At 41.0% G+C, this 18,346-nt stretch overlaps 1 protein-coding gene and 1 pseudogene across 2 annotated transcripts in view; both read left to right on the plus strand.

Moving 5' to 3' along the window:
• Window positions 1-4,823, plus strand: part of LOC121480502 (aldehyde oxidase 4-like) — a 63,500-nt gene extending 58,677 nt beyond the window's left edge. Inside the window, exons 33-36 of one of the 2 annotated variants that reach the window (XM_041737048.1) lie at window positions 1,181-1,366; window positions 3,400-3,567; window positions 4,372-4,452; window positions 4,669-4,823. In XM_041737048.1, the coding sequence (XP_041592982.1) occupies window positions 1,181-1,366; window positions 3,400-3,567; window positions 4,372-4,425 (408 nt within the window). In that variant the 3' untranslated portion in view covers window positions 4,426-4,452; window positions 4,669-4,823. Of the gene's footprint in view, window positions 1-1,180; window positions 1,367-3,399; window positions 3,568-4,371; window positions 4,569-4,668 lie in introns of those variants that run through there. The other variant, XM_041737047.1, reaches the window with a different exon arrangement.
• Window positions 4,824-9,003: 4,180 nt separating this feature from the next.
• On the plus strand, window positions 9,004-9,507 carry LOC121480827 (annotated as a pseudogene).
• The last annotated feature ends 8,839 nt before the right edge of the window (window positions 9,508-18,346 follow it).

Here is an 18,346-nt window from a genome sequence, read left to right on the forward strand (position 1 = left end):
CCTGACATTCGTCTGAAACCCATAAAGTTTGAGAACCACCTAGAGGCTCACCCAGTCCTCGCCTCCCATTCTCCTTCTTGCCCCCACCTCCCAGCTCCTTCTGCCCCTTTACTGTTTAAGCAGAGGCATAAAGGGAGATGTCATGATCAGGAAAACTCTACACTTGTCTCCCTGGAAAAGGAAAGAAAACCAGAAGTATGTTAGACTGGATCTCTTGGGCTTAGATCTTTTCCTTTAGGGATAAGCATTTGGAAATATCCAAATATAGCATTTAGATTTGTGTATCTTTTTCCTTAATTTTACATTTCAATAAAATGCAAACTATAACAACTTACAGTGTTTCATCTATTCTAGTTCATGTTCCTTTAATGTTAGCTTCTTTTGCATCTAAGTCAACAGATATTTATTAAGAGCCTATGTAGGGCAATCCAGGTGGCTTAGTGGTTTAGTGCTGCCTTCAGCCCAGGGCCTGATCCTGGAGAACCAGGATCGAGTCCTATGTCAGGATCCCTGCATAGAACCTGCTTCTCCCTCTGCCTGGGTCTCTGCCTCTTTCTTTCTCTCTGTGTCTCTCATGAATAAATAAATAAAATCTTAAAAAAAAAAAAGAACCTATGTACCAGACCTGCTACTAATAACAGAATACAAGAAGTCCAAGACCTCAAAATGTTTATCAATGTGAGAGAAACGTGGAAGAGGTGAACAAGGAAAATACCCTCTGAGAGGCACCATGATGGGGTAATGTGTTCAAGATGCAGTGAACCTAGAGGAAGTAGTTTCTAAATCCACCCAGGAGGTGGTAGGAGGATCCACAAGGCTCCAAATAGGCAAGGACTTGGAGGATGAGTAGGAGTTCTCCAGGGGGATGAGCTGAGCAGTGAAAAGAGTCAGGAGAAACTGCATTACAAAGACATGGAGGTCTGAATGAAATCTGCTAGGCTTGAGAATTACCCAGAACTTGTTGAGTGTCAGGGACCCGGGGGGTGGGACACTTGGCAAGGAGAAGTAGGGATGAGGCCAGGCAGGATGGCAAACACCAGACCCCGAAGGACTCTTTGTAAAGTCCACCCCAGGCTGTCAGGAATGACTCACTATGGTCCACAGCTCCATTTTCAGTCATATTGGAATATTTAGTCCATCAATATCATATACTTACAAATTGTGAAATTTTTGCCTATAGATAGAAGGAGCATTCATCCAAGGCATGGGATTCTATACCATAGAGGAACTGAAATATTCCCCAGAAGGCGTGCTTTATTCTCGAAGTCCAGATGACTACAAAATCCCTACCATCACTGAGATACCAGAAGAGATCCGTGTCACTTTGGTGCATTCCCGAAATCCCATAGCCATCTACTCATCCAAGGTAAGAATGCAAGACCTCTGTATTAGTTTGTAGGGTTACCATCATAAAATACCAGACTAGGTGGCCTAAACAACAGAGATATATTTTCTCATGGTTCTGGAGGCTAGAAGTCTGAGATCATGGTTTGATTTCTTCCAAGGCCTCTCTTTGGCTTGCAGGTGGCCACCTTCTCACTGTGTCCTCCCAGAGCCATCCCTTCTGTGTGCACATGTCTCCTGTGTGTCATAATTTCCTTTTCTTATAAAGATACCAGTCATATTGGATTAGGGCCCAGTGACCCTACAGACCTCCTTTTAACTTCATCTCTTTAAAGACCTTATCTCCAAATATGGTCACAATCTGAGGTAGCAAGCTAGGACTTCAACATAAGAATTTTGAGAAAGCACAGTTCAGTCTATAACAACCTACTCTTTCAGGAAATAATGAAATAGTCCCCTGAATTTGCCTTCTTCTTTGAATTTAAAATCTTAACAGGAGATGGGAAAAGAAAAGCAAATCCATGGAGGAGTAGTGTTCACTGACTTCAGAAGACTGAGTAGACTCTACTCATGAGAGAGATCATGAAATAAATCAAACAAAAAAGGTCAAGGAAGGGTAGCCCTGGTGGTTTAGCACCACCTTCAGCCCAGGGTGTGATCCTGGAGACCCAGGATTGAGTCCCACTTCGGGCTCCTTGCATGGAGCCTGCTTCTCCCTTGGCCTGTGTCTGTGTCTCTTATGAATAAATAAATAAAATCTTTAAAAAAAAAAAAGTCAAGGAAGCGTTAAATATCTTGGGTCAATAGGCTAAGTGCCACCATGAGAGAAAACTGAAATTGTAGGCAAGTTTCACCAGCCTAGAACTTTCTTTTCTGTACCCTTCTCTCATGTCCTCCAGGCCCAATTCTTTCTTGTTTGTCTCTCTCCACACCTCCCCAAATCAGAATAGGCCTTCAAACAACTTTCTCACTATTTGCTCTGAGCTGTTTAATAGCTTCTCAGATATGAGAGGTATTGACCACACATCCCCTGGAGCATATGGGCTCTAACTGGCCCATAAAGACCTATGGTGAGGGTTCTTGAACACGAGTGCTTAAGAAAATACAACTTCCCCAACTTAAGTTGTTTTCTGAGCCCACATCTAGCCAGACAGATGGCAGGCTAACCTTAGGTTTTTCAGGAAATTGCCTCTCCTTGAAAGTAGGTCAAGATTGGGAGGAAGGCAAGATTTCCTGTCTGAAGAGCTCTATTTCTACTTCTGCACCAGAAACATCTCTAAAGACCATCTGACACAGAATGCAATCCTGCCTGTTAGGTCTAGCCACCTCCCTGCCAGTTTGCTCCAAACAGGACCCAAGACTTTTCTGCTTCCCTCCGCCTCACTTCAGAGGAAACCCTCTTTCTACCATCTTTACCTCTCCCTCTACATTTGCTTTAGAGTAAAAACCAAAGCCTGGGATAGGCTTTATTTGCTCAGAGATAAGGGCCAATCTCTCTAAGGTCTTGGGCACAGATCACAGACCAGATTACTTTGAATGAAGAAAGAAGAAAAATCAGTACAAAGAAGCATTGGTGAATCATTCAAATTATAATGCCACTACACTGATAATTCAGAAACATCCGACACACCAGGGAAATTAGCACACTTGCCGACTGTTTAAGTCAACCGCCTCACTGTCTTTCAGGTTCAGCTACAAAGATTGTGGTTGTTTGGTTTGGGTTTTGAGTCAAACAAAAATGGTCTGGAGCCTAATGTGGAATATTCTAGAGGGCACCAAGGGCTTTGGTCTTTAGGACTTTACCTGGGCAGAGGATCAGGAGGTTTTAGCTGCCCTGCTATCCTGATGTTCTGGGGCATTTTCATGAGCTACTTTGAGGAGGACCCCACACACAAATCATGGCGGGATTTCAGTTCAGGCAATTCGGACACATTCCACTCTAAGGATTGTAAAGCCAAAAGAGGTGAGTGAACACACCTCTTGTGTGTATTGTGTGTATGCAAATCAGTCCTAAGAAAACCATGCATTTCTGACAGCCTTTTGTCCTTCTCTCAGGGATTGGGTGAATCTGGAATGTTCTTGGGATCCTCTGTGTTGTTCGCCATACATGATGCAGTGACTGCTGCCCGTAAAGAAAGGGGGCTGACCAAGACCTTCTCCCTGAATAGCCCAGCAACTCCTGAGTGGATTAGGATGACTTGTGTGGATCAGTTTACTGACATGGTAAGAGTAGTGGAGGGATGTCCCAGCTATAACCACCGCTTAATGGATTTTCATGTTCTTAGTATGGATTTGGTAATCATGACAAAATCACAGGGCAGGTTCATCTTTTCCAATGAAAATTCTCACTCTGCCTATATACTTCAAAGCAACTGCAAAGTGAGTGAACCTCTTCAAATGATGGCTTGTTTCAGACTGCAAAGAAAAGCAGACTCAGTTGAGCCAGTGCTAGCAGCGAATCAACATGGTAGCTAACTTCTTGAAACATTCTGTCAAAATGTAGTTGATGTGGTATTTTAATCACCTTAATATCCAAATTAGATTAAATAGATATCTGATCTGGCCAATAATTCAGAAAGTATTTGTTAAGCAAACTAATAAAAATAATTTAAATTAAAATATCAAAGTCACTGGGCACTCTTTGATATGCTTTATAATGACCCATTAATAGAACACAGTTTCATTTTCCAGCTGCTGAAAATATGTCTAGAACTATCATCAGAGACTATTCCTATATTGAACTGCTTACTGCAGCCCTGAGGGGCTAGTATAAAATTAGATTGTACTTTATGCCTTTGAAAGTACAGGGCTTCTGAATAAGATGTATCTTATCCCAAACATTAGAAGTTTATGAGGATAAAGAGATTTATGGCTCAAGGTTTGAAAGTAATAGGGAACCTATATAATTTTGATAAGAATAAAATGGACATTGACTTGTTCTTTTTAAAAAAATTTTTTCTTCTGAATTACAAATTTTTCATACAACATTTTATTAATAATTATTTTCCCTCTTTTGATCTTTTTCAGATTCCTAGAGATGATCCTTCAACATTTACACCTTGGTCTATCCGTGTGTCTTAATCCTATGTTTCTCTTAGAAAATGAAAGGGGATCCCTGGGTGGCGCAGCGGTTTGGCGCCTGCCTTTGGCCCAGGGCGCGATCCTGGAGACCCGGGATCGAATCCCACGTCAGGCTCCCGGTGCATGGAGCCTGCTTCTCCCTCTGCCTGTGTCTCTGCCTCTCTCTCTCTCTCTCTCTCTCTCTCTCTATCATGAATAAATAAATAAAATCTTAAAAAAAAAAAAAAAAAAAGAAAACGAAAGAATACATGATTGATCTTGAAATTTTCAGACCAGAGCAAAATACAGGTTGGCTCGCAATTGTCAATGATGCTTTTAGTATGTTTTAGTTATTCTCTGTGGTTTAGGTTGCTGCATGATATTGTTTTAGGATGCAAATTTCACCAAAAGATTTAATGAAGCTTAGAATCAAAAATTCTTCTTTTCATTTGCATTATTCTGAAGATCTACAACATCATGAATTTAAAACATGGTAGAGTTTTCATTACCATGGAACAACTCAAGAAAACAGCTCATGCTTTGTTCTTCAAGAAATCTGCTCACCTCTAAAATCATCCACCCCCAAAACTCTCAGGATTAGATTCCCAAAGCCAATGGTGTGATGGTGATAACCAGCTCACCTGAAAAAAAATCCATGATTTATAGTATTTGACAATTTCTGTGTCAAATACTTGGCCAACTCTAAGCCACTAACAATGAGGTCTCTGAACTTGGGGTTGGAAGAAATGTCCATAATTAGTTCTTGTGATCTCCAGCACTACAAACCCATCACAATCCTCAGGTTCCTGCCACACACATGTGGCCTGTTTAGATGAGGCGTAGATATGTGAACCAGCCAAAGCCTCCAGCTGGTCCTAATCTGCCATGGCACAGTGTCTTCCTCTCCTGGGAAACTTCACTGAGTAAAACAGTGATCTCTCAAATCCTTCTGCAGTCCCTTGATTTGGCTTAGTGTCTAAAGGATGAAATCAGCACAGTTTCCATTTGCCATTTCAGAGGAGCACAAAAATCCAAGGATTTTGTTTCGTTTTGTTTATTTCTTAGCTATTTTACATTGCATTTTCCTAAGGAAATGCAGGGTTATGCCAGAGAAAATGTCAGTCCCTGGGAGATTTGAAACAAAATAAACAAACTAAATCACATATCAGGATCTGTGTGCTAGATACTAAAGCTCTGTGATTATTAAATCATTTTTTTTAATTTTTATTTATTTATTTATGATAGTCATACAGAGAGAGAGAGAGGCAGAGACACAGGCAGAGGGAGAAGCAGGCTCCATGCACTGGGAGCCCAATGTGGGATTCGATCCCGGGTCTCCAGGATCGCGCCCTGGGCCAAAGGCGGGCGCCAAACCGCTGCGCCACCCAGGGATCCCTTATTTTTTTTTAATCATTTTTTTTTAATTTTTATTTATTTATTTAAAGCTCTGTGATTATTAATAGTAATTTTGTGGTGGAAGAATGAGCATGTATTACTGTTCATGTGTTCATGAGACCAGACTGGAATAAGAGAAGGCTGCCAGTAGAAAGGGAAGGCTTCTTTCCAAACAAAATTCTTGCCAATCAGTTTCTCTTATTCTAAAAGAAATGTGTGTGTGTGTGTGTACATATATATTTTTTAAATGTCTGTTTAAATTCACCCATAATCTAGTTTGCCTAGAATGCAACCCACACAAATTCATTGTGCCAGACAGAACAGCAAAAATAGGATTACTGGTATATTTCCCTAGCAGTAAAATGGGAAGACACATTTATCACAGACACAAAGTAATTTAAAAAGTGTTGTATTTTGTAGACTGTGTGGGCAAAGGCTACGAAAACTCAGAAATTGAATTTTTACAAAATAAGTCTGATCATTTCAGCAGTACTTAATTAATGTGAAGAATGGGATTTGGGATAAAGTATTTACAAAAATAGTACATTTTATAGGATAGCAGTTTTCAAACATAGGATTAATATTCTAATGTCCTTAAAATTTGACAGTTTTTAATATCATTACGTTAAAGCTTAATGCATATTACTAATTTAGATAAGTATCTTACAATTTAATTGTTGACCGTCTAATTTTAAAGTGCTACCACATTGACAGTTGCACAGAAGGGTAAGTAAGATAGGGTCTTTTTTTAAAGACTTTATTTATTTGAGAGAGAGAGCACGAGGTGGGGGTAGAGGGAGAAGCATTCTCCCCACTGAGCAGGGAGTTGGACTCAGGGCTCAATCCCCGGACCCTGGGATCATGACCTGAACCAAAGGCAGACCCTTAACTGACTGAGCCACCGAGGCTCCCAGATAGGACCTCTTGAACCAATGGTCCATAAATGGTCGAGAGCCCTTTCAATGATGAAAGTACGTGATCAGTATTAACTTTGGGCAAAACTGCAGTTGCTAGTAACTTGGAAACCTACCATGACTACTATTTGATTGTGGGTTCAGTAAAAGTTTGTCAGAAGAGGAATAACATGTGGCAGGCCTGCACTAGCTGTGCACCTCCTTGCTCCTTTCGACCCGCGGGGCCAAAGACATCTTACTTCTCCTAGACCAAAAGTTTATGACAGACCAGTGTTGTACCATCTTACCAAAATGCTGGGCAGGTGGAGCTGAGTGAGTAGTAGCAGGAAGAGATTTGATTTCTGTTCATTGTCTTGACCTGTAGACACTCACATGCACTCAGGTTTTAGAAATGGGATTGATCGAAAAGGGGGCTGGGATTGGAGGGCTGGATTATCTACGTTGTTTCTTTTAAGGAAAAGTCTTTATTTTATTTTATTTTTAGATTTTATTTATTTACTCATGAGAATACACAGAGAGGAGAGAGAGAGGCAGAGACACAGGCAGAGGAGCAGGCTCCATGCAGGGAGCCCAACATGGGACTCGATCCCCGGTCTCCAGGATCACGCCCTGGGCTGAAGGTGGCACTAAACCACTGAGCTACCCGGACTGCCCAAGGAAAAGTTTGTTGTTGTTGTTTTTTTAAAGCAGAATTATTCCTTTTATTACAAAACTTAATAATTTAACGACTTCTAAAAACCAAAACAAAATTTAATGACTCCTGTACTTTTCCTTATAAGATATTAAAAAAAAGCACTACTGATGTCCAAAATCAGAAACCAGATAATCAGACCAAAAAAAATCACATTTATTTCAATAGTTCAAAGTGAAAATACAGCAAGTCACTTCACAACATTTCAAGATATAGTTTTAAGTATAATGAAAACTTGATATACAAAAATAAAAGGGTAAATAGCAGAAATAAAACTCTTTTAAAAAAAAATCAAGTAACCCAAAAACCTCTGGACTAAAATATTCCATTTACAATTCGAAAACACCTTAATTTATAGATACCAGTAGAACATTGCCATCCAAAAGGGCTTCTCAAAGAAGGAGAATCAGTCAGCTCAGGACCAGAGTGGAAGTTCTTGGGGCGGGCTTCTCCTGACTTGGCCACCTCAATCTCCCTGTCGACCCATATGGTACGACCCATGATACTTGGATGTTTAGGCAAATTCCAGAAAATTTTTAAAGTTCAATATGAGGCCAACACCCTGATAAGAGATACTGAAATGGCCACTATATATTTACAGGATTTTAAAGACCAATCTTAGCTTCAGGCCTCTGGTGTTACGGGGGAAAGACAGACTGATTCTTCTTCTATTACCTAAAACCTTTCTGTAAGGTTAGCGACACGGCCTTTACAACCTCCTCACGAAATCACACTTCATTATATATTTACTTATTTCTACACATACAGAACTTTTATGTAAAGTAGAAAAAGTTCCCACTAGGAAGATAATTAAACGTTGTTAATGTTCTTTGTATCACTGAGCAGCTAAGACACTTATTTCTGCTCTGCAGAAGCAATGTGAGCTACTTGCTTCAATTCAGGGAAGGTGTGTGCTTTCCGGATGGTGGAGATGAGATATTTATTGCATCTTTTTCTCAATCTTCTTCATCTTTTCATTATAAGCAATAAACTGAGTCTGTTCCAAAAATTCTGTCCCACCATGTAAATGTGGAAGCATAGTTTCTGATGAAGTTCATGTGGTGGAAATCATGATGCTGAGAACCAGCATAGAAAGGGATCAGATTTAAAGGGTTCAGGGGGATAGTGGAAAGGGAGGTGGGTGGAGGGTTGGGGTGACTGGGTGATGGGCACTGAGGGGGGCACTTGATGGGATGAGCACTAGGTGATATGCTATATGTTGAAAAATTGAACTTCAATTTAAAAAAATCTGAAAAAAATAAATAAATAAAAAATAAATAAAGGGTTCAGGGGAATGTCATAGCCACTATGGACATCAATAGTTTCTATCAAACGAATAGTCACCCATGCCCAAAGGAGAATGACATGATCATATAAAAGCATGAATCCAAGGAAAAATCCAGTTCCAAGAATCAGAGTTTCCAAAGGATGTGCATATTCAGCTTCCATTCCAAATGGAACCTGAAACTCATGATGAACTTTATGAATATATTTATATATTCTTTTCTGATGTAAGAGCCTATGCAGGAAATAGTGCCAGGTAGCCTCAATTCCTGTCGTTAGGCCAGAATTCTAAGGCTTTCTGCAGAGATTTGAAAAATGGCAACAAATTAAAGCATCAGCATCTTTAGTTCAGCATCCTTGGCTGTAGAGTATGTAGATTCTCTTTTACCTGAGAACCCCCTACAAGAACCATTTAACAATGCTTGGAACTATATGTTGAATAATTATGCAAAGTTCCAGATTGCAACATGGGGATCCTTGATAGTCCACGAAGTTCTTTATTTCTTGTTCTGTTTACCTGGATTTTTGTTCCAATTTATACCTTTCATGAAAAAGTACAAAATTCAAAAGGATAAACCAGAAACATGGGAAAACCAATGGAAATGTTTTAAAGCACTTCTCTTTAATCACTTTTGTATCCAGCTTCCTTTGATCTGTGGAACTTATTATTTTACAGAGTATTTTGATACACCTTATGATTGGGAAGGGATGCCAAGATGGTGTATGCTTTTGGCAAGATGTTTTAGCTGTGCGGTGACTGAGGCTACCTGGCACTATTTCCTGCATAGGCTCTTACATCACAAAAGGAAAAGTCTTTAAATCGTCTGCGCTATTGATGCTTTCAATTATGGAAACTGGCCAAATTCTTCACACTATAAGAATACGTGGAATCACAGGCTGAGTTTTCTGGAATCAGATGCAGAGACAGAGTATGGGGAGCAGGATGTTTTTCAGGGATCAATATGAGAGACAGGAAGGTTGGAGAAGCAGAATAGAGCAGAGGAAGAAATCAAGCAAGACCCTGGGGGCATCAGAACTCGGTGTGGAGCTTTGGAGCAAGCACTGCCCCCACGACTCATCCCCCTTTGTTGAAAGGGAAAGGCCTGTGTGCTCACTCAGTCAGATGCCCCACCCCTCACCCCCAGGAAGGGCAGGCCTTGAGGAAGGACGCTCTCTGCCCCTGAGGCCAACCCTGACTAAGCTGCCTTCCATCTGCCAGATGGGATGCTGCCCAATTCATGCATTATTGCATAAAGCCAACCAGATCCTTACATTTACTCAGCTGAATTGTCTTTTTTGAACAGTATCATGTATCAAATACTTAACATAAAGTATCTTAAGCTATGATTTCCATTTTATTCTTTTCGTTATTTTTGCTGGTTTGTTGAGGGATGAGTAATTCCATTTCTTCTCTTAATTTTGAAGTTTACTATACCACTAGTGATACATTTCCACTTATTTTAAGAAACAAACACATATTTCTCTACCACTATTTGAAAACACGATACCAACTATTTCCACCATGAAAAGTTACTCTCCTGGCCTCCTGGTCTCTGTCCCCGTGTTTCCACTCTTTGCCCAGTGAAATAATACTTTCATAGCTTTTACTTTCCCCTCTCCCCAGCAAACCCACCCCTGAATTGGTTGAGGCTGTGGTCAATTTTAGTTCTAGACTATGAATTGAATTTCCTGTACTATACAACTCTTTAGCATTTATGTTACACTTTCCCTAATAGCCTACCCTATCCACTTCGACTTCCTCCCCCTTTCTCTCTCATCTAAATTACGTTATTGTTTGATCCTTCTCCTCAGATGGGTGGTCTTTATCCAGGAGAGAAGATGTTTTACTCCACTTACAGAGTCCTCATTGCCCTTCTTTCCTCTCAGAAACCTTCCGCTGCTAGGCTCCTGCCCTCTAGGGTCCACTGGGGCAGCCAGAACTTTGATACCAGGAAGCAGGTGCCCACCAGTCCCAGAATCTGCAGGTGCCTCCATCTAGAGATAGGACCTGGGAGGAGAATGGCATAGTCAAAACAGTTGAAAATAGAGGGTCTGGAACATAGGTGTTTAATGACCAACCCAAGGGTCCTAAAAGTGCCCTATTATGGGTCTGCTTGGCTGTGTTCTGCCTTTGGGGTTTGAAGAGCTCACCACAGAAGGCAGCAACCTGGGAACACTGAAGTCATGGCCAGTACTTTTCCATTTCCATCCATGAGCAGAATTTGTTGTAGATTTCTTCCAGAAATAGGTTTGTTTGGATTGTTGGGGAAGGCAGTGTCTCATCCAATATTATTCTTCCACTGGGTAAGAGGGACTTTTTGATGTGACTTTAAGACCTTTCTTATAACAGACATAAAACCTCATGGGTCAATATATGTCAAGTTTCTCTCGCTTACCAGAATAACCCGTTTAAAAGGGAAGAAATTTAGCCTTCCCTTTTCATTAAAGGAAAAAAAGAAAAAAGCAGTGGTGGCTTTTTTTTTTCCCCTTTGTCTTGACTAAGATCTGAGAGTCAGAAAACTGCAGCAGAGATTGCATGCTATCTTCCACTGTAGGCAACCTTTTGTTCCCTCTGCTGCTGAGTCATTTTCACACGGAGCTCCCCAGAGCCCTGGGGCTTTCTGAAGGCGAGAAAACCAGAGGTCTCCAGGCCTTACCCCCAGCCCTCTGGGCTAAGCGGTAACCTTTTTGTTTAATTTGTTGACACTCTAAGATTTCATTCAAACAAAAGTTTCCCTGCCTGAGACAAGTTTGAAAAACACTTCCCCAAAGCCATTCAAGGTCAGATTTCAGTTTCCCAGCAATTGATGTATTTGGTTCCGTAATCCAAACTAATTTTGTATCTTCCAAATCTAATACCATAATCACACTTTAGTACCCTAAAACCCTTCTTCTGCATTAAAGGCTTGTATTTTATGTTGATACTGAAGGATTTATTCCTCTAAGTATTTTGAAACTCCATGATCCATGCTTTTCAATGCTGGTGTGCATGCTCCTGTCAATGGGATCTGTGAGCTCTTGGTGTTCACGACTTCCCTCTCTTAGGGGCAGAGTGAGGTGGTGAATAGACGGTAGACCCTGGAAAACAATTAACCCTGTGTTAGTTTTCCCCTAAATGGAAGCAGCCATAAAAGGGGCCTCTGCCTCACCTCCATTCCCAGTTCTCACGGAATCAACTCCCATTCATCTGTCAGGACTAGATGTCCCTTCCTTAGGCCTTCACTGATCCTCCTCCCCAAAACAAAGCTTATTTCCCTGCTCCATGCTTCTCACAATGGTAAATATTTAATGGTATGTCAGTACCTACTGAGTGAATGAATGAATGAATCATTAATGCCTCTTTCACTTAAAAGTATCTCAGGTAACCAATCAGCCATATATTCACCCCCTCAGTTAACAAGTTGTCATTCGTGTTGAGCAGTGTGTAGGGGATACAACCACCTATTCTAACCTCCAAGAGCTTGCTACTCAATTGGGAAAATGAGATACAAACATCAAATAGACAACCAACTATTCGTGGCAAATAAGAGGCTAGTCTTATTTAATAAGCCGGGTTCCTGGTTTATTAAATGACAAGTAAAGAAGCAATGGGTTGGATTTGCAGGTGCTTTTGGAGTTGCCTGAAAGAAGAGAGTGAAAATGAAAACACAACTGCTCAAAACCTTTGGGATACAGCAAAGGCTGTCCTAAGAGGGAAGTAAATAGCAATACAAGCCTTTCTCAAGAAACAAGAAAAGTCTCAAATACACAACATAACCTTACACCTAAAGGAGCTGGAGAAAGAACAGCAAATAAAGCCTGAACCCAGCAGGAGAAGAGAAATTATAAAGATTAGAGCCAAATCAATGAAATAGAAATCAAAAGAACAGTAGAATAGACCAACAAAACTAGGATCTGGTTCTTTGAAAGAATTAATAAGTCGATAAACCCCTTGCCAGGCTTATCAAGAAGAAAAAAGACTCAAATTAATAAAATCATGAATAGAAGAGGAGAAATCACAACCAACACCAAGGAAATACCAACAGTTACAAGAACATATTAAAAGCAACAATATGCCAGCAAATTAGGCAATCTGGAAGAAATGGATGCAATCCTATAAACATATAAACTACCAAAATTGAAACAGGAAGAAATAGAAAACCCGAATAGACCATAACTAGCAAGGAAATTGAAGCAGTAATCAAAAATCTCCCAAAAAACAAGAGTCCATGGCTGCATGGCTTCCCAGGGGAATTCTAACAAACATTTAAAGAATAATTAATATCTAATCATCTGAAGCTGCTTCAAAAAATAAAAATGGAAGGAAAACTTCCAAACTCTTTCTATGAGGCCAGCATTACCGTGATCCCAAAACCAGATGCAGATTCCACCAAAAAGGAGAATTACAGACTAATATTCCCAATGAACATGGATGCAAAAATTCTCACCAAGATACTAGTCAAGAGGATCCAATAGTACATTAAAAGGATTATTCACCGGGATGCGTGGGTGGCTCAGCCATTGGGCATCTGCCTTCAGCTCAGGTCGTGATCCTGAGGTCCCGGGATCGAGTTCCACATCGGGTTGTCTGCATGGAACCTGCTTCTCCCTCTGCCTGTGTCTCTGCTTCTCTCTCTGTGTGTCTCCAATAAATAAATAAATACATACATACATACATACATACATACATACATAAAAAAATTTTTTTAAAAAGGATTATTTACCACAATGAAGTGGGATTTATTCCTGGGCTGCAAGAGTGGTTCAACATCTGCAAATCAATCAATGTGAAGCAATACATTAATAAAAGAAAGGACAAGAACCATATGATCCTCTCAAAAAGATGCAGAAAAAGCCTTTGACAAAGTACAGCATGCTTTCATAATTAAAACTCCCCACAGTGTAGGGATAGAGGGAACATATCTCAATATCATAAAAACCATATATGATAAACCCACGGAGAATGTCATTCTCAACAGGGAAACACTGACAACTTTACTCCTAAGGTCAGGAACACAACAGGGATGTCCACTCTAGTCACCATTGTTCAACATAGTACTAGAAGTCGTAGCCTCAGCAGACAACAAAAAGAAATAAAAGGCATCTGAATAGGCAAAGAAGTCAAACTTTCACTCTTCACAGATGACATAATACTCAATGTGAAAAACCCAAAAGACTGCACCCCAAAATTACTAGAACTCATACAAAAGTTCAGCAAAGTAGCAGGATATAAAATCAATGCACAGAAATCAGTTCCATTTCTATACACTAACAATGAGACAGAAGAAAGAGAAATAAAGGAATGGATCTCATTTACAATCGCACCAAAAAGCATAGGATACCTAGGAATAAACCTAACTAAAGAGATAAAGGATCTGTACTCTGAAAACTATGGAACACTCATGAAAGAAATTGAGGAAGACACAAAGAAATGGTAAAACATTCCATGCTCATGGATTGGAAGAATAAATATCGTTAAACTATGCTATCTAGAGCAATCTATACATTTAATGCAATCCCTATCAACATACCATCAACTTATTTCACAGAGTTGGAACAAATAATCCTACAATATGTATGGAACCAGAAAAGACCTCAAATAGTCAAAGGAATGTTGAAAAAGAAAACCAAAACTGGTGGCATCACAATTCCGGACTTCAAGCTCTGTTACAAAGCTGTAATCATCAAGACAGCATGGTACTGACAAAAAACAGACACATAGATCATGGAACAGAATAAAGAACCCAGAAATGGATGCTCAACTCTATGGTCAACTCATCTTCAACAAAGCAGGAAAGAATATCCAATGGGAAAAAAGAGTCTCTTCAACAAATGGTTTTGGAAAAATTGGACAGCCATGTGCAGAAGAATGAAATTGGACCATTTTATTACACCATACACAAAAATAAATTCAAAATGAATGGGAGACCTAAACGTGAGATGGGAATTCATCAGAATCCTAGAAGAGAACATAGCAGCAAACTCTTTGATCCACAGCAGCTTCTTGTTAGACACATTTCCAAAGGCAAGGGAAACAAAGGCAAAAGTGAATTATTGGGACTTTATCAAGATAAAAAGCTTTTGCACAGCAAAGAAAACAGTCAACAAAACCAAAACACAACCTACAGAATGGGAGAAGATAGTTGCAATGTTTTATCAGATAAAGGGTTAGTATCCAAGATCTATAAAGAATTTATCAAGCTCAACACCCAAAGAACAAATAATCCAATCAAGAAATGGGCAGAAGACATGAACAGATATTTCTGCAAAGAAGACATACAAATGGCCAACAGACACATGAAAAAATGCTCAACATCACTCAGCATTAGGGAAATACACATCAAAGCCACGATGAGATATCACCTTGCACCAGTCAGAATGGCTAACATTAACAAGTCAGGAAATGACAGATGTTGATAAGGATGCGGAGAAAGGGGAACCCTCTTACACTGTTGGTGGGAATGCAAGCTGGTGCAGCCACTCGGGAAAACAGCATGGAAGTTCCTCAAGAAGTTACAAATAGAAACACCCTAGAACCCAGCAATTGCACTACTAGGTATTTACCCCAAAGATTCAAATGTAATGACATGAAGGGGTACCTGCACCCCAATGTTTACAGCAGCAATGTCCACAATAGCCAAACTGTGGAAAGAACAAAGATGTCTACTGACAGATGAATGGATAAAGAAGATGCAGTATATATATACACAATGGAATATTACTCAGCCATCAAAAACTGAAATCTTGTCATTTGCAATGGTGTGGCTGGAACTAGAATGTATTATGCTAAGCAAAATAAGTTAATCAGAGAAAGATAATTATCATATGGTTTCACTCATATGTGGAATTTAAGAAACAAGCATGATCTCCAACATCTCTTCTCAGGACCCAGTTGTGGGTTTATTCAGCAACTTTTTAACACATGTAGAACACCTGCATGCACATCCACACACATGTGTAGACACTCATCTCCACAGGTGTAGGAAGACAGGTATGCCTGGAAGTTCAGCATTAGAATAGTAAAGAAAGTTGGAAGCCACCAACTCCATTTGATTAGGAATGTTTCTGGACTAGCTCTGTGGTGGGCGGATTCTGAAGCCCCATGTGGACCACGAAGGAAAGCCCATCATCCCCAGTTAACCTGGTCAGGAGGATGCTAGGTCCTTGCCGTCTCTGCCTTGAGGCCCTGTCGCAAAGTGAGGTCATCTTAAGGCAAAGGGTTGACCCTAACAGCGGTATGCCAAGGCTCCATGCACTTGTGAAGGACGCGTCAGGGAGCAGAGGGGTCTTGCCTCGGCTCTGGAAACCAGTCCACTTGAGTGGTTACCTGCTTCACTCATAGGTGAGGCCTGGGCATTACTTTAGCCAAAAAATAAGAACTGCTTGATTTTACCTCCTAATATCTAACTGGAGAGGTTCAGAAAAATCAAAAATTATATTTTTCCTTTTATTAAAGAATCTGTCTTTACACTTAGTGTTTTAAGCCAAGAGATCTTGGTTTGGGTTCCTGCTTTGCCACTTAACTTTCTGTGTGACCCTGAGCTACTGATCTCACATATCATTTACCTGCAAAGTGGCTGCCTTAACTATATCACTCTTTTCCAATGGAGCAACTCTGTGGGTGAAAAGGAAGTAGTGGTGGCAGAGAGGGGCTGGGTGGATGTGGCACCCCACACCTCCACTTTAGGGCACAGAGTAGTACACTTATCCACAGGATTCCCTATGAGGACATTTCTAGAGTAAGAAAAAAGTTGAGAAAAGTGGGAGGTCTCAGAAAGCCCACTTCTAGCTCTCTCTGAGAAGAATGAAATCCATTCAGAATATATTCCTGGGGCTGAGACAGTATGAAGAGTGGGTTTAAGTTTAGGTGGTTGTTTATGGTTTTCACACTAAAGCCCTCCAACTCACAAGAAGACAGGAAGAGTGGGCAGTTCACGGAGCAAGCTTTGAAGCCAGGATTGGTGGGAAACAGAGTAAGAGGCCGGGCCACACAGGTGCCCTAGACTTAAAAGGCCACAAAGCAAGGAAGTCTCCACCCATTGCCCTCTTCTCTGGGGCTCTAGGCTGCCTGCTTCTGCACGGGGAAGGATTTCAATTGCTTGGCACTACATTTTCATTTCTCTGACTGGTGCCAAAGAACATCTGCACCTAGAGTTGTAAGGCAAAACTGAACTTATGGGTACAATGCCTTGCCCATCGAAATCCGATGACTTGGTTTTCTTTGTGAATGGGAGAAAGGTAAGTGTCGGGTGATAATACCGTGGCTTGCAGAGAGCAGGAAACTATTAGCTTGGGGGCAGTTCTTGTCCAGTCAGGGACAAGAAGCCAGGGACTAGGAACCCATACTATTTTGGGCTCTTACCCACTCAGCCAAGGCTCAGCTTCTGAGGATATGGGGAGGTGGCAAAGCATTGGGGTTAATCACACATGCCTTGGCATCAGGCAGTCTGGTTCCAATCCAGCTCTGCCACTTTCTATATGACTTTATACAAGTTACTTCACCTTCGTGAGCCTCAGAGTACCCATCTCTAGAATCTACTTCCTAAAAAGATTAAAAGGACCCTTTAGGTCCTTATAAAGCACTTAGCACTGGGCCTGATATCCTAGAAGCACTGTATCTAGTAACATGTCTTGAACCTCAAACTCAGGAGGACAAGAAATAGAGCGCCATTTTTAAATTTATCAATTTAATTTTTCTGTCAAGACTCCATTTATCACAATTGGTTGAAATGTAATTACAGTCAATTTTCAATCCCCTCTTTCCCAGGTTGCAACTAAGTTCTAGAGGAACCTACACAACAAAAAAAGGGAGCTCTTCCCTAGCAGCCCCTTTTCAGTGCTCACCATCTGCCCAACACAGGCCACTGGTTGAGCCTCAGTGTCCTTTGCCAGGCCTGCTCTGCTCACGAGCCTCTATCTCTCATTCTGTAATCCCCAACGTGTGTGACTTCTCTGGCTCTTGCCACCACCTCCAAGGCCCCTCAGCCCTCCAATCCCACAAACCTAACTGGGATTTGGCCATGTCTCTCCTCCCACCCCAAGAAAGAAGACAGAACATAGAGCCTCTAAGTTCTCACCATATCCCTTGTAACTCTCTTTCCTGTACCAGTCTCCACAGCCAGCAGCCACCATACATTTTTTCTAACCATTCATGACCTGAGTCCTAACTCACTTGCTCCACTGGCCTAGGCTTTGGAGGCTCCTTTGTCTATTTTCTGTTGCAAATCCCTTCTGAGCCATGAGTCTGGAATTATTTTTGGGGGGTCTACACAAATTCATGTTTTTATTCTGAGGAGAAAGGAAGACCCTAACATGAATAGCCCACTGTGTCCTCCTTTCCTCTGGTTGCCACAGAATGGCTAGAGGTGTTTGCAGGACACTCTAAGACAAAGTCAGAGGAAATATCCCCAAATAAGCAAATGGGATAGAAGCACCAAAGAAGATCCCCCCAGGTTTCTGAGTGACAATCCCCCACTTTTCAAGGAGTTGGGGGAGAAATTCTAGGGTACCACCAGAGGCACCCTGGGTCCTGAGCTAGGACAACAAAGGTTCACCATTAGCCTCTGTGCCATGAGGGGACTGGAGGAGGACCCCCTCAGGATGACAGCAACTCTCCCCACCTCTCATTTCTGCCACCAACTCTTGAGATACCTCGTGTTATCAGGGATCCCCAGGAGTT

This window comes from Vulpes lagopus, chromosome 22 (genome assembly GCF_018345385.1).
Source record: "Vulpes lagopus strain Blue_001 chromosome 22, ASM1834538v1, whole genome shotgun sequence".
NCBI lineage: Eukaryota > Metazoa > Chordata > Mammalia > Carnivora > Canidae > Vulpes > Vulpes lagopus.